This window comes from Chlamydomonas reinhardtii, chromosome 17 (assembly GCF_000002595.2).
Source record: "Chlamydomonas reinhardtii strain CC-503 cw92 mt+ chromosome 17, whole genome shotgun sequence".
NCBI classification, from domain to species: domain Eukaryota; kingdom Viridiplantae; phylum Chlorophyta; class Chlorophyceae; order Chlamydomonadales; family Chlamydomonadaceae; genus Chlamydomonas; species Chlamydomonas reinhardtii.
Window position 1 is genome coordinate 3,129,246 of NC_057020.1, and position 17,054 is coordinate 3,146,299.

Here is a 17,054-nt window from a genome sequence, read left to right on the forward strand (position 1 = left end):
AGGCAAAACCATGTACGTCGCGCGGCTGCTCACAAGACATCATGACCCTTCAAACCGCATTCATCAAGTGCGACCCAGCTGCGGTGGCGGGCGTTTTGGAAGCGACACGGTCATCCCGCGAAGTTTGGCGCGCTGGAGCTGTGTGGCCTTAGCGCTATCAGGTCAAAATCAGGTGGATAGAGGTACGCAACCTGAACCTCACGAGCGCGGTGCAAGGGCGTTTACGGCCGTGGCTGTGAAGACGCTGCGGTCGCCGTCCGTGCAGTCGACCCAATGCAGTCCGCGTGCATCGTCGATTCTGCTCGCCTGCCCTGTATATACTTGTTGTAGAGCTCATACGAGGTCCACTCTTAGCACGCGACTCAAAGTAGTCGCTTAAGACGTCGCAAACCCCAGCGGTCGTCGCCGAAACCTACGACGATGCAGACTCTTGCCGGCCAGCGCGTGGCCGCGCCCGTCCGCCAGGCGGAGCGTATGGCTGTTGCCTCTACCAGCCGCCCCAGCAGCGCGCGTCCTATCGTCATCAATGCCGCGTCGTTCGGTGTCAAGAAGACCGCGAACCAGCTGCTGCGTGAGCTTGCTCGTGGCTCCGCACGCAAGTCCACCTCGCGCTCGGCTGTTACTGGTGCCACTGGTGCCACTTGCGCGCTGGACATCGTGATGGTTGCTGCTGAGGTCGCCCCTTGGTCCAAGACCGGCGGTCTGGGCGATGTGACTGGTGGCCTGCCTATTGAGCTGGTCAAGCGCGGCCACCGCGTCATGACCATTGCCCCTCGGTAAGCGAACAAGGGAATTCATGCACAAACGTGGGCTAGCATCCTCTGGCCTGGCGCCATCATGTAGCAGTCTTGAGCTGACATCAAACATTGGTAATCCTCTTGCAAACGTGAAACGATATTGCTGCACTACCAAGTAATTCAGGCGCGCTGCGTAAGCGACTAGTACTGCACAGATGTTGCGCGTCTCGCGGCCTTAACGCCTACGCATAGTCCGTTTCGCTCCGTTCGCCAAGCTGGGGGGCTGTCTCTGTCACGGCCTGTGACTTCGCTATACGCTGACTATCCACGTCGTTGCTGAAAGCGCTGTAGAGCCTGGGTATGTCGATCACTGATGGCGTTTCATACCTGCCCCGCTTGTTTCACGCAGCTACGACCAGTACGCTGACGCCTGGGACACCTCGGTGGTCGTGGACATCATGGGCGAGAAGGTCCGCTACTTCCACTCCATCAAGAAGGGCGTGCACCGCGTGTGGATTGACCACCCCTGGTTCCTGGCCAAGGTCTGGGGCAAGACCGGCTCCAAGCTGTACGGCCCCCGCTCCGGCGCTGACTACCTGGTGCGTGGAGGGGCGCTTTGCATGACAGTGCTGGCCCATCATTTGCTCAGCCTTGTCTGCGCTCCGTTGTATCATGGCATGATGTGGGTCGGCCCTGCGTGTCTCTGAACCTCACTGCCCCCCCCCCTCCATCCACTCCCCACAGGACAACCACAAGCGCTTCGCCCTGTTCTGCAAGGCCGCTATTGAGGCTGCCCGCGTGCTGCCCTTCGGCCCCGGCGAGGACTGCGTCTTCGTGGCCAACGACTGGCACTCCGCCCTGGTGCCCGTCCTGCTGAAGGTGCGCCGCATGACCGAGCGCCCCATGTCAGGGCAGCAGCAATGCTCCCCTCACCTGCCTGACAGCTGGCTTGCTGACCAGTTCAGCTTGCTGCCCATCATGGGGTTGGCGCGACACGCCTGTCCTTTCTGCCTCCGCTTGCGCATATGCTGACCTCTACGCTCGCTGTCACTCCCTCACCTCGTTACTGCTGCAGGACGAGTACCAGCCCAAGGGCCAGTTCACCAAGGCCAAGTCGGTGCTGGCTATCCACAACATCGCCTTCCAGGGCCGCATGTGGGAGGAGGCTTTCAAGGACATGAAGCTGCCCCAGGCCGCCTTTGACAAGCTGGCCTTCTCGGACGGCTATGCCAAGGTGCGCACAGGGTCTTGCGGAGGTGCTGCTGCTGATTGGGCTGCTGACCTAAGGGTGTGTCTGGCGCTGTGGTCTCTGACGGACTGGGCTGACCTGCGGAGGCGGCAGCAGAGGTGGGCCTGTCAGCTGCTGACCACGGAAACACGCTACGCCTGCGCACGATGTTCTGCATTCTGTTGTCTGACGGCCACATCCTCCTGTCTGCAAGCAGGTTTACACTGAGGCCACCCCCATGGAGGAGGACGAGAAGCCCCCGCTGACGGGAAAGACCTACAAGAAGATCAACTGGCTGAAGGGTGGCATTATCGCCGCCGACAAGCTGGTGACTGTGTCGCCCAACTACGCGACCGAGATCGCTGCCGATGCCGCCGGCGGTGTGGAGCTGGACACCGTCATCCGGTGAGAGCCGGGAGGTGTAGGGAGCTGCAGGACTTGATGTGGTGTCATGAAGGGCGGGAGCAGCCTGAAGCGGAAGGCTGTTCCTGGACTGGGTGAGAGGGGCTATGCTTTTCACTACACAGAACGAAGCGGCTGGCGCCCAACTGACCAGCACCCTGATCGCTGACTCGTCTTGTCCCTCTCTCTTGTGCTGTCCTCTCCTCCCGCAGCGCCAAGGGCATTGAGGGCATTGTGAACGGCATGGACATTGAGGAGTGGAACCCCAAGACCGACAAGTTCCTGTCTGTGCCCTACGACCAGAACAGCGTCTACGCCGGCAAGGCCGCCGCCAAGGAGGCCCTGCAGGCCGAGCTGGGCCTGCCTGTGGACCCCACCGCCCCCCTGTTCGCCTTCATCGGCCGCCTGGAGGAGCAGAAGGGTGTGGACATCATCCTGGCCGCCCTGCCCAAGATCCTGGCCACCCCCAAGGTGCAGATCGCCATCCTGGGTACCGGCAAGGCCGCCTACGAGAAGCTGGTGAACGCCATCGGCACCAAGTACAAGGGCCGCGCCAAGGGCGTGGTCAAGTTCTCGGCGCCCCTGGCGCACATGCTCACCGCCGGCGCCGACTTCATGCTGGTGCCCTCGCGCTTCGAGCCCTGCGGCCTGATCCAGCTGCACGCCATGCACTACGGTACCGTGCCCGTGGTAGCCTCCACCGGCGGCCTGGTCGACACCGTCAAGGAGGGCGTCACCGGCTTCCACAGTGAGCGGGGCTTCGCGTGGTGGTCGTGAACTTGTGCCCTGAAGTGGTCGTTGCGGGGGCGCCTTGACGGGCTCCTGCAGCTGCTACCCTCTGCCTGCGCCGGCCAGGAACCCACCGGTATCGGAAGCACCGTGGCGCATGCTGACGCCTCCCTTTTCCCCCTGTTCCCTGATCGCAGTGGGCGCCCTGAACCCCGACAAGCTGGACGAGGCTGACGCCGACGCCCTGGCCGCCACCGTGCGCCGTGCCAGCGAGGTGTTTGCGGGCGGCCGCTACCCCGAGATGGTGGCCAACTGCATCAGCCAGGACCTGTCCTGGTCCAAGCCCGCCCAGAAGTGGGAGGGCCTGCTGGAGGAGGTGGTGTACGGCAAGGGCGGCGTGGCCACCGCCAAGAAGGAGGAGATCAAGGTGCCCGTTGCCGAGAAGATCCCCGGCGACCTGCCCGCCGTGTCCTACGCCCCCAACACCCTGAAGCCCGTGTCCGCCTCCGTGGAGGGCAACGGCGCCGCCGCGCCCAAGGTCGGCACCACCGCCCCCGCCATGGGCGCGTGGCGCGCGACCACCCCCTCGGGCCCCTCGCCCGCCGCCGCCACCCCCAAGGTGACCACCTACAAGCCCGCCCTGCCCGCCACCGCCAAGCCCAAGACCGCTGGCCTCAAGCTGGCCGGTGAGGCCTCCACCACCTCGACCTCGGAGAACGGCGCTGCCTCCAACGGCAACGGCAACGGTGCCTCGGCCTCCAAGACCTCGGCTGCCAAGCCCCTGGTCTCCGCCGCCACCCGCAAGTCCGCCTAAAGCGGCAGTAGCCGCAGAGGCGGCGACAGCATGAGCGGCTCGACCAAAGCTGTGGCAGGAACGGCTGTAGCAGCGGCAGGCGGCCGCCACCGGCGAGGAGCAGGCTTGCGGCAGCGAGGGCGATGAGCTTAGCGGCCGTGAGCATGGCAGGCGGAAACGTGTGTACTGAAATGTGGTGCATGAGAGTGTCGTGCTGTAATGAAGTCGGTTTTGCGAGACCGGAGAAACGCCGGTTTGGTTTTGTAGTGCAGGGCCTGTGGTTTCGGTTTTGCCCAAGTCCAAAAGAAGAGTAACGAAACTGTAGCAGTAGCAGAGCACTTGCGCGGCGCGGCGACCACGCCGGCCCGTGCGCAGCCTGTCCTGCCCTCAGCCTTGTGATTCGGCGGCAAGAGGGCGGGTCTGTACACTCCATCCATTCCAGGATTTTTGCAGGCTGCCTGAGAGTTTGCCATTTTGTGGGACGTGAGCGGCGGGACGGCCGCGCCGGGCTCTCCTACCGCCTCCGGCAACGGAGAAGTGGGAGGCGCTGTAGCCCGGTGACCCCCCAATGTAGAGGATGGGATACATAAGAGCGTGTGGAATGGTGGTAAAAGAGGAGGGGCCTGGGTCGCCCCTCGATGGTTTTGTTGAGGTGCAGACGGCACCGTCGGCGTCAAAGGCCCTCGCAAGGCCCGGGTGCCTTGGGCTCATTTTTGGTGCCCGTCGATGATGAGAGATTGGCCAGCGGTTTTTTGAGGCTGGCTCGAAGCGAGGGTTTGTGGAAGTGGAGCGAGGAGGGTTGGAGAAAGAGGCGGACATGCTTGACTGGAGGTACACAAAGTGGAGCGTGCGACGGCACGGAGGCATTGGCGGACTATTGACCCAGTAGTGTGGAAAGTAGTTGGACCTGAATTCTTTGAGAGTACCGCGCATTAATCCGTGAGAGAGTAACAAAGATGGCACCTGAATGGTCCTTGCGCCCGGGCCTCCCGCGGGATGCTGTGCATGCCAGCAGGGGGCTCCCTTCCCAGCAACAGCTGATGGGATACGGGCGGGAGGTACAGGCTGACCATAGTTCACCCCCGAGGAGGTTCAACCGCGCATACATTTACAGCTCCGTAAGGTCCGCCATGAACAAGGAGGTGGCTGCCTTAGGGAGGCAGGAAAAGGGCTGAGCGCTCCCCTCCCGGGTCGTTATCAACCCAGCCACCTTGACGCGGGCGCCTACTAAGCACACGCCTCTATGTTGGGGGCCTTTGGCATCCCCGCAAATCCGGACGTGGCCGGTTGGGTGGTTTGCACAGTCCGTGCTAACCCGCAGCTAACAAACTAGTCACGTCACTCGCCGCCAATCGACACGTGCACCCTCAGCCCCACGCCCTGCTAGCGCATGAAAAATCAAGGGCATGCGGTGCAACCATATAACATGGCTTTCGCACAGCTGGCTACCAGGCATCTCAACATGTTATTGGAGGTCCTCCTCTCCTGGGAGATATCATTGCGAGGGTGGGTTCATGGGAAGGAAAGGTCCCACAACAGCGTCCAATGCAAATGCCGCGCGGCACGTGCAGCAATAACAACCACCATTTGGGCCTGGGCCTCCCCGGACGCGCACAGCGCACTCCCTCGCACGTGCTCCGACACGCACACGTGCTGACTGCTGAGCAGCCACACAATGATCTATTCCAGACCATCAATCCATGCAATGCACAAAGTCGCTTGCGATCATGGACACGAATTGAGCAAGGGCAAGCTCACGATGAATTCTGCCCCCGCCCCCAAGCACATATCCTCTGTACCCCCAGGCGCCACACCCCGGCTGCAACTCGACCGCCAACGGTGCCCGCCCTGCCGCTACAACAACTCAAGCTTAGCATCCTCAGTAGGCACTCCAGCCAACAAGGAAAAATCGGTTTGTTGTGTGATGAATGCGGATGTTACAGAGGGGACAGTCCCAGCACCCGAAGATGCCGAGCCATCACATGCTATCAGGGCCCAACTTGACTCCACCACCCCCGACTTTGCTGCAAACCCTCCCGCGGTCAAAGTCCGTGTGACTCCGCGCACAGTGAGTCCTTGCCAAGCCTCAACCCGCCAGAGCCCCACCGCTGTGCCTCAACGCCACAAGCCTAGGCACAGGAGTGCCGGGAATCGTCCAGGCCGCAGCACACACGCACAGCGCACGCACTAACCACGGCGCAAGCGTCCAGGCACTAGAACGGTCGCCCACACGTGCATCCTGCCCACACACAAAGCCACCAACGTCTCACAACCTCTCACGGTGAGGGAGGCGGGGAATCAGCGTCATACGGCAAGCGCAATACCATGCCTTCACCACCAGCCTGAGAGATGAAAGGATGCGCAGACGGCACAGTGTCCCAACCCTTTGGTGCACAGGATTGGGTGTGTTCGAAAGCACAAGGGACTTTGTGCGTGTGTCCCGGGAGGGGGGGCTTCACGGCAGCATCGCGGCCCCCACTTGTAGCCGCGTCCTGACCTGCAGCCGGCACGACCCAACGCCACGCCACCCCACGCCACGCCACCCCACGCCACGCCACGCCACCCCACGCCACGCCACCCCACGCAACGCCACGCCACCCCACCCCACCCCACCCCACCCCACGCCGGCACGACCCCACGCCACGCCACCCCACGCCACGCCACCCCACGCCACGCCACCCCACGCCACGGCGTTCCCCGCCCCGCCTTTTCGCCAGGACAAGCGGCCCCCGCACGCTGCCCCTCCAGGCCCCGCTCCACCCACACTCTCGACTCCCCTTCCTCTCCACCCGCCACCCTCCCTGTCCTGCCATCCGTAAGACCCTCCCCCCCTCTGGCTACAGTTCCGTTCTTACTTAATTATGAATGCAACCCCCGCCTCCTCCTGTCCCTCCCCCACCTCCTTTCCCTTCCCCGCCTCCTTCCCCCCCTGCCTCCTCCCCGCCCGCCTCCCCCGCCCCTTCCTGCTCAATTGTCCAGCGCCGCCACCTCCTCGGGCCGGAAGCGCGGGTCGCGCACGTGCCGGATGTCGTCCAGCGACTTGTCCAGCACCTCGTAGTTGTCCGGCAGGCAGTACACCTGGCGGGCGCGGGGTACGGCAGCGGCGGCGGCCCTGGCGTCACAGCGCTTGCGTCACAGCGTGTTGCAAAACAAAGCACAATTAAAACGTTGCGCAAAGACAGTGTATGCGATACAGCAACCGTCACAGTGTGTGTGTACATGCCTGTGTACCGCCAAAGACACCCTCCTCCCCTTGTCCCCCCAATCGTCTACCATTTCCATAGCTGATCATGACTGCGAACCCTCCCCCAGCCCCCCGCCCCACACCACACACACACACACACACACACACACACACACACACACACACACGCCACGTGTCACGCACCTGCACGGTGAGCCCCGGGTCCCGCAGCTTCTTACCCACGTGCGCACGGAAGAGCGGCTTCCAGCCGGGGATGCTGTGATGGCGGTGTGATGGTCATTTAGTTGACCAGGTCCCACAAAAACGAGCTGAGCTGAGTTTGCGTTAGGGGCAAGTTGCCGGGGTTCAAGGTTACTTTTAACGTTACGCCCGCCCACGCACACTTTCACGTCCAGGCGCCCGCACCATCCTCGCAACCAGGCCCACGTCGCTCACGTCCAGGCCCAAGCTGGTGCGGTCGCTCCCCGACACTGGGCGCTTCAAAGAGGCGGCGACCCAGCGGAGGCCGGCCCATCGCCGGGGAGGAGGAAGCTGCGTCCGCAGTGCCGCTGTTGCTGCTGCAATGCCTGGCCGCTGCTGCTGCAAGGGGCGGGGCGAGGCGCGGCAAACACCCACGATCCCAACAAATGTGTCTTGCCCTTCTTCAGGATCATTTGTTGAGATGTACTGCTCGTTAGAAGAAATTTGCCGTTGAAGTGGGAGCCGCAATCAAAGTCTCCGGAAATCGGGCGATGGGCGCTGCTGCTGGCATTCCGCCCCAAAAGCTGCTGCTATTCACGCTGCCCCATGCATGCATATTGCACTTGATACAGTAAGCACAGACGTACCGTTCTATCTAAGCGATTCGTTCTTCTCTCAGTTTCTTCTAGTTTCGTAAGCAAGTCCTGCGAATAAAATGCTAACGACGCCGACCGCAGACACCAAGTCAGTAAAGACACCGGAGGAGCGCGCCAAAGGACTGGCAGCGCTCTACTGGTCGACCGCGGGTCGCGTGGAGCCAGAGCCTGTGAAGCCGGTGAAGTTGCGGGAATTGCCGCCCGACCATCCCTGGGCGGCTTGCTGGCAGGCACTTGTTGGCATGGAGGTTATGGCTGACCCGGTTCGCATCGTCCGCGGTTGAGTTGCGAAGAAGATGGTACAAGAGGATAGGCAAGGCCACCCGAGGGCATACTGGAAGCCGCAGAAATGCCAATGAGATGCATAGGTGCTCTTCTGGTGCAACAGGCCAGTGGTTTGAGTGGTGGTCGACGGCAATTGCTTCAGTCTTACTTGCTTGGCTTACGTACGTACGCCTCAAGCAAGTAAGACTGAAGCAATTGCTGCCGACCACCGATCAAACCACTGGCCTGTTGCACCAGCAGAGCACTAAACCCTGCCGCCGGCTGTTTTGCCACCAGTGCTCACCTTCTGCGGGCCGTCGTGTCAAATATCATGTTGTTTCAAGGGGTAAGGCATGGGCTCAAGAAAGCTCGTCAGGGCGGGGACTTCGTGGTGCTTGCATGTATGATATTTAGTGGAGACGTCGGGCTGGTGCGGCTCCAAGCAGCTATCGATCACTGAGGGCTTCAGTCTGTTGCTGGATCCGAAAGCCCCGGATGCTGTGTGGCAGCAGGGTTGATCGGTGGAACCCAAACCATGCCGAGCCGTACAGGGCTCGCTCGCTTCCGGACAGCAAGTCGTGCAGTTGCTTGCACAAGGTGCACCGTCGCCGATTCTGCTGATGTTCGGCGAGACGCCTGCAGGGGCTACTGGCAGTCCATGGTGGGTGGATAAGCGTGGAACGCCGTGGCACACAACAAAACGTGTCACGGTTGCCACGGTGGTGGTGGCGTGGGGTAGGGTGCGGCCAGTGGGAGGAGCTTGTGGCTATGCTAGCGCAATGCACCGCCGCAAAGCTGGGAGATGTTACTTGAATGAGCTCCAGGACGCGTTGCTATGCAAATGTGGGCGAGTCTTGGTATGTCGGTATGTCGTATGTGCTATGTCACATGTCGCAACCTGGCCATGTCAAACAACTTGCACACAGCCATATTATAATGACCTCTTTCCAGTAGACGAAGGGCACTCTCGAATTTGAGCACGGTTATCAATTATGTTGCGAGGGTTCGACTACTGCGTGGCTTGGACTGGATGTGTAAAATGTAAACCCGGATGGTTGTTGTTTTGCACACCTCATCACATTTGGGAAGGGTGTGAGCTTGATGACAGGGAATGCAGAATCAGGCAAGCACAGGGCAGGATCAGCATCAATGGGTGCTCAGCGCTGTATAGCTGGGAATGAGCTGAGCCGCCGGACGCCGCTACTAGCATGCAAGTACCCGGGCACCACCTGATGCCTTCTGCAGCAACAGCCCAACTCAGCGTCAGCCAGCCCATGGCCGGCCCTCTGCGTTCCCACTGCCAGCGTTTGACAGCTACACAAGCCACTTTCAATCCACACGCACCTTGCCCTTTTCCTCGGCAGCCGTCACACTCCCATGTGCTGCACCTAGCACCCCTAGCACACACACGTATTCAACCCGCCGGTGCTGCGTCCTATGGCTAGTGGCAGTGACAGCGCTCCCGCCTGATGTACGCACACGCACACCGGACCGACAAGTGTTCCCCGGTAGGTGTGCGATGGGACAGTGTTAAGGCAGGTTGGTGAAGTCCCGCAGACCCGCAGGGTGCAGCTGGGGCCGGGCTGAGAGCGTGAACGGCGCTAGCAGGCCGTGGGGCTGAGGGTGCACGTGTCGATTGGCGGCGAGTGACGTGACTAGTTCGTTGGCTGCGGGTTAGCACGGACTGTGCACCCCACCCAACCGGCCACGTCCGGATTTGCGGGGATGCCAAAGGCCCCCAACATAGAGGCATGTGCTTAGTAGGCGCCCGCGTCAAGGTGGCTGGGTTGATAACGACCCGGGAGGGGAGGGCTCAGCCCTTTTCCTGCCTCCCTAAGGCAGCCACCTCCTTGTTTTTGGGCTGAGCCCCCCCAGCGAAGCGTTCCAGGTGCGTGCGGCGTGCGTGCGTGCGTGCGTGCGTGCGTGCGTGCGTGCGTGCAAACCGCGAATGCCACGTGTTAGTATTTGTTAATGCCTATTGCATGTAAATAGGTGGCAGGGAAAATTCGGACGGAGCGAGAAGTGCCTTCGCGCGTCCATGGACGATTGACTTTCGCGAGGTCGCGAGGAAAGCATCCGATACCCGCTGATATGCAGTCTCTAAGGCAAAATATGTTGGCGGCAAGCAAACCGGGAAGTATATCGAAAGTTTTGAGCGACTTGCTGAGCCATGCCTGCCGACGCGCCAGAATGCCGAGAAGCCCCGAGGTCGCCCCCGCCCCGCGCCTAGCCCTTTGAGCGTGGGGCGCCAGGGAGGTGTTGAGTATGGCAGGAGGCGAAAGAAATGCGTGGGGTGTTTGGGAACGTGACAAGGCACGTATGCGTGGCGCGGGAAATCCCGCACGGCCCCAACCCGAGTGTCCCCAGCCGATGCGCCTGCGCGTCGTAGCGGCATGGAGGCTCTGACGGGGCGTTACTCGCCTATTAGCTCCCAAGCGTACGGGGGCTCAGCCCATTTTTCAGCTGTACAAAGCTGACACCCCTTGTTGCAAGCACGACGCGTATCTGGGACGACTGTGGCGTTCCGGCAGAGCTGCAGGACCAGGTGCGAAATTCTGGTGGCGACGGCGACGTGGCGGGCGGGGTGGTCTCGTGGCGCCGCTGGCGGCCTCTCCGGCCCCTTCACCAGCCAGCCCGCACGGCTGGCTCGGCCCGCAGCGCGCCTGCGCGGCGGTCTCTGGGTAGTTTGGGCGCCGCGGCTGTTCGTTCCCGCACGGCGCCCGCTGCGGCGGGCGTGTTGGCTGGCATCGTTGGCGTGCGGGTTGTTCTTCGTGTGAGGGTGGCTGCAGTTGCGCTGCAAGAGGGCGCACGGGTCAGTCTGTTCAAGCAATAAGGATTGGACGCCTTGTAACTCGTGCGTGTAACTTGTTCAAGTCGGCGTTCCCTCCCCGTGGATTGAAAGAGTGTATTGATGAACAGGCGGTTATTTGCGTGCTCTCTCAGTTTGTCGTGGTCAAATGTATGCAGGGTTGCATCAGTCTACGTATCTAGCAACTACCGACTCCACGAAAAGGCGCGGGCGCGGGGCCCTCCATCGGCCACGACCTGGCACGGTCCCCGGTCACCCCCACATACACCCGCCCCCCGCCTGATGCCCTAAGCCCGCTCGTTGCTGTTTACACGTTGCCCGTGCCGACATGTGAAACGCCCAGCTCAACCCTGCGACCCTGCAGCCGACAGTCTGTGCGAGCTACATGAAGTTCCTTCCGTCCTCCGCCACTGCTCAGCACTGCCAAGTGACCCGCCAGCTCGCCCGCTCTTTCTACGCTTGATATCTGCAATTCTGCCACGGGCCGCGCCCATCCCAAGCATCCCGTGACCATCGGGTCCTTCGCCATGGCGAGCCCATTCGGGCGTAACAAGTCTTCTCTTCGCGGCGTCTGCTTCGCAGCCATCCCACCATTGCAAGCATGCCGCATTCCGCCGCCAACTCCACACCTGACCAGCTGACCGCCCTGCATCGTCCCAACCCAACTGCTTCCACAGCCTACACACCACTTACTCGGAAGTCACAAGCTTCAACCCTCTCCCCATCACGAAGTCTCCATGGCCCCCGCCGCCGCCGCCGCCACCGTCCTCGCTCCTCCCGCCGCCGCCGCCGCCGTCGCCGCCGCTCCTCCCGCCGCTACGCCGGGCGGCGGCGGCCCCGCGGGGCCCGCGATCACGTCCGGCTTCAACTCAAACACCTGCGGCATCAGCACCGCGTGCCGGGTGGGTGCGTGCAAGTGTCAGCGTTTGCGGCGTGCCGGCAGCAGGGTAGCAACGAAGCCAGTGCGAAGGTGAGCCGAGAGGCGACATGTACAAAAATTGCCCATCAGTGCGGGCCGCGCCGATCCCGCTCCACGCCGCAGGGGAACCCACCACGCACGCGCGGCTCCTCCCATCCCCAGCCCCCAGCTAAGCCCCCGGCGGCCGCCCTGGCGCTCCTCCCCCATCGCAACCCACACCATCCCCCTGGGATGCGACGAGCTACCCCCGCACTTCATAGGTACTCTCCTGGCTTCCAGCACGCATAAGCCCCAAAGATCCCCCACGTTCCCCCCCCATCCAGATGACCGACGGCGAGCGCGCCCATTTCAGCACTCCACAGTGCAGCCCGGCGCACGTTGGCTTTCACTTTGAGTTTGCTTCTTGCCCTTGCCCTTGCCCTTGCCGCGTCCCCCCGCCGCGTCCCCCCGCCGCGTCCCCCCGCCCCTCCCCCCCACCGCGTCCCCCCGCCCCCCCCCCCACCCCACCTGGAAGTATGCCTCGCTGAGCGCCACCATCTGCGGCAGGATGTCTGTGACGGTGAGGTCCTGCACCTCGTACCAGATGTCCTCCACGCGGCGGTGCACGTGCACGCGGTAGCTGCCCGAGCCCGCCTTGCCGTCGTGCACCTGGGAGGTGGGGTGGCAAGGTTGAAACATTGGGAACGGAATACGGAAGCAGCGGAATCAGGGGGTGGCAAGTAAAAACATCAGGCGTTGCAAGGGAGGTGGGGTTGCTAAGATGGTTGTGAAAGCGGTACAGGATGCGCTGGGGGCGTGGCGTAGGTTGTGCTAGCCCCAAAGAAACCAAGACCCAACCCAGCCCACAGAGCGCGGGGGAGCGGCCGTCCATGCAAGACTGAGTGATTGCCGTACAACACACAAGTGTGTGGAGGAGGAGAGCGGGTTCAGGGGATGAGGTGCAGCAACAGGTGAGGTGCTTCGGGGAGGGAGCAAAGGCTGTGGGGGCAACGGAGAGGCGGATCATTGGGGGTTTACCACCTGCCCGCCCCCCAGTCCGGGACCTGGGCCTCGGAGTATTGGTGGGAGTGGTTTCGCCCCCAATTGCCTTGTCACGTGCCCTCGTGTCTCGGATTCCAATCTGGGAATGGTGAAACCAACCCCCAACCCCGGGTGCCACTCGATCGCATAGAGATTCCCGCGTGCATCCTACGCTATGCTGTCTGACACACCGCCCCCCCCCCTTGTACCAATTCCTACTGAACATTTTTACCGTCCACCATTCCACCATTCCACCATTTCCGTCATGAATGTAACCCCCTCCCATAAGTATTATAGCTTGCAACTGTCGCCTCTGGCTATTCTGATTTAGTTGGGCATTTACACCCCCACACACTCCCATACCCACACCCACACCCACGCACACGCACACGCACCAGGTTAGCCACCAGGTCGTACTTGGACGACAGCGCGAAGGCGTCCGCGTGCGGCGCGCCCGCCGCCGCGCCGCCCGCCGCCGCCGGCCGCTCGGGCAGCGGCAGCACGTCGCGTAGCTCCAGGTTCTGTGCGTGGTGGGAAGGCACGAGATGACGAACTGTGTTAATGCTGTGTTAAAGAGCACAAGGACAGCAAGAGAGGAGATGCTGTGTGTGTATGTGTATGTGTTCATGCGTTGTAGGCGGAGATGCGGGGTGTGCGCAGCTGTGCCGTGTGTTTGGTGCGGCGCGCAGGCCCCGAAATTCCCCCCGCCCATACCCAAGAGAACCGACCAAACGAACCCACCTTGACCGGGAAGTTGACGAGCGTGGGGTTCTTCTCGATGAAGAAGTTGTTCTTGGTGAAGCGGCGGTAGTGCAGCGCCAGGTATCGCGGCAGGCGGGTGATGCGGAAGCGGCGGCGGCCGGCGCGGATGTCGTCGGTCACCGTGGCGCCGTCGAACTTGTGCAGGATGTGGAAGATGGGCACCTGCAGGCGGGGTGGGGGTGGGTGGGTGGGTGGGGGTGCTTGGCGGGGGTTGTAAACACCAGCCCACACTAAACCGAACTAAGCCAAACTAGCGGGGGGGGGGTAGGGATTGGGTGATTTGAAATTAAGTATCGTTCTACGTTCTCCATAAACGACAACCCCTTCCTTACAACCGCCCGTGCACACTCCGTTCACCATGAACGGCTGCCCCCACCACCCACCCCCTCCCCCGCCCCCGCTCCCCCCGCCCCCTCCCTCCTTGTGCACCTGCGGGATGATGTTCTTCTCCATGACGTCCTTGAACAGCGGCGCCGGCGGCAGCTCCAGCCCCAGCAGCAGGAAGGGAACCCGATCCGTCACGTCCTCACCCGCCTCCGCCGCCCGGGTGCCCTTGCCCGTGCCCGCCAGAGTCGTCACCTCCAGCTCGCCCTGGGAGGGGGGGGAGGGGAGGGGAGGGGAAGGGGATCGGGAGGGGAAGGGGATCGGGAGGGAGGGGAGGGAGAGGGGGGGATGGGGAGGAGAGGGGAGGGGAGGGGAAGGGGTAGAGGGAGGGGGAGAGAGGGAGAGGGGAAGGAGAGGGAGGCGGCTGCAGTTCAGACGATGGCAGGGAGCCGTGCAAGGGGGGGGGGCTGGCGGGGCGCAAGCGGCAATACGGTACGCACGGGTACCCCACCACCCCCTCCCCCCGCCACCAAGGCCAAACCTCCTCCGCGCTCTGTGGGCTGGTTCTGGGTCTTGGTTTCTTTGGGATCGGAGCAAACTATTCCCCCTACCCGCCCCTCTCGCCCCCGCTCACCTGCAGGCACTGTGTGATGATGGACGGCTTCCTGGTCTTGCCGCCGGTGAGGTCCAGGTGCAGGTGGTTGAGAAGCCAGGAGTAGAAGTCCACCGGGTCGGCCTGAGGGACAGTGGTGGTGGGTAGGGGTGGGGGTGGTGGTGGTGAGGGGGGTGGGGGTGGGGCAGGGCGGCAGGGCGGGTGTACTTCAATTCAAAGCCAAACCCAGAACCCAATGAGCGCGGAGGAGGGGAGCGGGAATGTGACAGTCCCTATTCCGACACCTCCGACAGCTCATTCCGCGGGGGGGCCTCATGCGGCCCACACGCCGCCCCCCCCCCCCCAAAACCAGCCCCCCACCTAACCCCCCGCCCGCCCACCTGCGCATCCGCGGTGAACCGCTTCTTGCTGGCGTTGCGCACCGCCTGCACGAACTCGTGAGGCGACACCTGGGGAGGATAGGGGAGGCGGCAGAGGCGGCGGGCGGATCGCATGGGAGAAGGGGGGGAGGGTCACTGTGGGGGGCGGCACGGCAGAGGTCACGTGGGTGTGGGACAGGGAGCCACGCCACGCCGCCGCCGCCCTCTGCATCCCCAGAGCCCCACGCCAACGTCCCATCCGCACCCCCCCCGGACGCCGGCGGGAACCTGCCAAGCGGACCGTAGTCTGTGCAACACCCCCTGCTAATTTGGCTTGGATTGGTTGAGTTTGGGCTGGTATTCACAACCCCACACACACACAACTGGGGCAACATCGACAAACGCGGAGCTCGGTAACCGGCGTCGGTATTTGTTGGTAACTGCGCGCGCGTGTATGGCGGAATTGTTCCGTTTGTTTTTTGTTTAACACATGCACACACACACACACACACACGCACATGCACGCCACCTCACCTGCCCCTTGAAGTTGCGTGTGTTCCACATCTTGCGCAGCAGCTCACCGAAGCGCTGCACCAGCGGGCTGCGGCAGGAGGCGTAGTTGGAGGGGGTCAGGAAGAAGTCCCTGCGGGCAGAAGGGGGAGCGGGGGCGCGATAAGGGGGGGGGGCAAGGTTAAGTAATTGGGAACAGGATACAAGGAGGGCAAAGGGGGAGGGCAGCGTGAGATGGCATATGAGCTGGTTGGAGGAGGGCTGGCACGCCGCGCATGGGCGCAAGCACTCCGGCGGCTGAGCACGCGCGGTGCACACCCAGTGCACACGCGGGCGCCCTCCTCTCATGAATCATGGGGCTGGCTAGGACGATCCGCGGGATGGTGGAAACAGCAGCCCCCCTCGTCCTTCTCCCACACACCCACACACGCAAGCCCACGCGCGCGCGGCCTCACCGCATGGGCGTGATGCGCGCGCAGGCCTGCATCACCACATTGATGTAGTCGTTGGCCTGTGGGAGTGCGAGTGGGTGCGAGTGCGAGTGTGTGTTTGGCAGGCGGGTGTAACGTTAGGGTTGTTGTTGTTGTTGGTGGTGGTGGTAGTCAGGCGGGCATGCACGTGCGTCATTGGAACGCGTCGCACCACTGAAAGTGAGCGCGAGAGCTGCTTGCACACTGCGCCCGAGCCCCCTCCCCTCAAGGCCTGGCCAGGTTTCGTGTCTTCATCCCAATGATTTCTGCACACACGCATGTTCCGCTCAGTCTCATGAGGCCCATGGGGCTGGTGCAAGCAAACACCTGCTCCCCCCCCCCACACACACCTTCATGTTGTTGAGCCCCACCAGCCCCGGCATGTACTCGGTGCCGTCCAGCGCGCGCTGCCACTTGACCGACCTGAGGGGGGAGGGAGGGAGGGAGGTGCGTGTGTGTGTGTGTGTGTGTGTGTTAAAGAGCACAAGGAAAACGTTGCGCAAAGACACTGTATGCGATGTGTGTGTGTGTGTGTGTGTGTGTGTGTGTGTGTGTGTGTGTGTGTGTGTGCGTGTGTGTGTGCGTGTGCGTGTGCGTGTGCGTGTGTGTGTGAGTGTGGTGTGGTAGGGATTGAGGCGAGCGCACGGGGGTTAACTCTGTACCAATCCCAGGGGTGCACAGGGGGGGTCAGGCACATGACTGGAGGCGGTGGTGTTGGAGCGGTGCAGCGGTGCACAGGATTGGGTGTGCCCGCAAGCACAAGGGACTTTGTGCGTGTGTCCCGGGAGGGGGCTTCACGGCAGCATCGCGGCCCCCACTTGCAGCCGCGTCCTGACCTGCAGCCGGCACAATCCCACCCCACGACGTTCCCCGCCCCGCCTTTCCGCCAGGACAGACGGCCCCCGCGCGCTGCCCCTCCCGGCCCCGCTCCACCGGCTCCCCTTCCTCTCCACCCGCCACCCTCCCTCTCCTGCCATCCTTCAGACCCTTCCCCCGCCTCCTCTTTTCCCTCTCCCGCCCCCTAGTTTAGTTTGGGCTGGTATCTACAACTCCTCCCCCTGCCTCCTCCCCCGT

The 17,054-nt window shown here is 62.8% G+C and overlaps 4 protein-coding genes across 5 annotated transcripts in view; 2 read left to right on the forward strand and 2 right to left on the reverse strand.

The window, feature by feature from the left end:
* The first annotated feature begins 341 nt into the window (after positions 1-341).
* CHLRE_17g721500v5 (uncharacterized protein) lies at positions 342-4,853 on the forward strand. The gene is made up of 7 exons (XM_001697065.2): positions 342-776; positions 1,147-1,336; positions 1,482-1,616; positions 1,813-1,971; positions 2,183-2,370; positions 2,580-3,115; positions 3,294-4,853. Exons 1-7 carry the CDS (start codon positions 421-423, stop codon positions 3,908-3,910), a joined length of 2,181 nt encoding a protein of 726 aa, XP_001697117.2. The 5' UTR covers positions 342-420; the 3' UTR covers positions 3,911-4,853.
* Positions 4,854-4,985: 132 nt separating this feature from the next.
* CHLRE_17g721517v5 (uncharacterized protein) lies at positions 4,986-7,790 on the reverse strand. Of its 2 annotated transcripts, XM_043072267.1 has the most exons (5): positions 7,530-7,790; positions 7,313-7,350; positions 6,387-6,967; positions 5,474-6,273; positions 4,986-5,374 (listed from the first exon to the last, which is right to left on the reverse strand). In XM_043072267.1, the coding sequence occupies exons 1-3, from the start codon at positions 7,606-7,608 to the stop codon at positions 6,857-6,859; spliced, it is 228 nt and encodes a 75-aa protein (XP_042914725.1). In that variant the 5' UTR covers positions 7,609-7,790; the 3' UTR covers positions 4,986-5,374; positions 5,474-6,273; positions 6,387-6,856. The 2 variants fall into 2 exon arrangements, with proteins under 2 accessions (XP_042914725.1, XP_042914726.1); XM_043072266.1 differs by having other exon boundaries at positions 4,986-6,967.
* A 100-nt stretch (positions 7,791-7,890) lies between these two features.
* Positions 7,891-9,251, forward strand: CHLRE_17g721553v5 (uncharacterized protein). The gene has a single exon (XM_043072268.1). It carries the CDS (start codon positions 7,990-7,992, stop codon positions 8,212-8,214), a length of 225 nt encoding a protein of 74 aa, XP_042914727.1. The 5' UTR covers positions 7,891-7,989; the 3' UTR covers positions 8,215-9,251.
* A 1,763-nt stretch (positions 9,252-11,014) lies between these two features.
* CHLRE_17g721600v5 (uncharacterized protein) overlaps positions 11,015-17,054 on the reverse strand; it is a 6,586-nt gene continuing 546 nt past the window's right edge. Inside the window, exons 2-11 of the mRNA XM_043072269.1 lie at positions 16,331-16,403; positions 15,966-16,021; positions 15,535-15,643; positions 15,022-15,090; positions 14,663-14,764; positions 14,134-14,295; positions 13,684-13,866; positions 13,338-13,463; positions 12,430-12,570; positions 11,015-11,880 (exon numbers count right to left, since the gene is read on the reverse strand). Of these exons, the coding sequence (XP_042914728.1) occupies positions 11,728-11,880; positions 12,430-12,570; positions 13,338-13,463; positions 13,684-13,866; positions 14,134-14,295; positions 14,663-14,764; positions 15,022-15,090; positions 15,535-15,643; positions 15,966-16,021; positions 16,331-16,403 (1,174 nt within the window). The 3' untranslated portion in view covers positions 11,015-11,727. The remainder of the gene's footprint in view (positions 11,881-12,429; positions 12,571-13,337; positions 13,464-13,683; positions 13,867-14,133; positions 14,296-14,662; positions 14,765-15,021; positions 15,091-15,534; positions 15,644-15,965; positions 16,022-16,330; positions 16,404-17,054) is intronic.

Excerpts from the sequence above, each read along its gene's own strand:
- CHLRE_17g721500v5 (XM_001697065.2), top strand. The coding sequence starts at position 421 with ATGCAGACTCTTGCCGGCCAGCGCGTGGCCGCGCCCGTCCGCCAGGCG. Across the intron at positions 1,337-1,481 it reads GCTCCGGCGCTGACTACCTG|GACAACCACAAGCGCTTCGC; the intron begins GTGCGTGGAGGG and ends CACTCCCCACAG. Across the intron at positions 1,617-1,812 it reads TGGTGCCCGTCCTGCTGAAG|GACGAGTACCAGCCCAAGGG; the intron begins GTGCGCCGCATG and ends TTACTGCTGCAG.
- CHLRE_17g721517v5 (XM_043072267.1), bottom strand. The coding sequence starts at position 7,608 with ATGGGCCGGCCTCCGCTGGGTCGCCGCCTCTTTGAAGCGCCCAGTGTC. Across the intron at positions 7,351-7,529 it reads GCACCAGCTTGGGCCTGGAC|CATCCCCGGCTGGAAGCCGC; the intron begins GTGAGCGACGTG and ends CCGCCATCACAG. Across the intron at positions 6,968-7,312 it reads GCTCTTCCGTGCGCACGTGG|GTGTACTGCCTGCCGGACAA; the intron begins GTAAGAAGCTGC and ends CGCGCCCGCCAG.
- CHLRE_17g721553v5 (XM_043072268.1), top strand. The coding sequence starts at position 7,990 with ATGCTAACGACGCCGACCGCAGACACCAAGTCAGTAAAGACACCGGAG.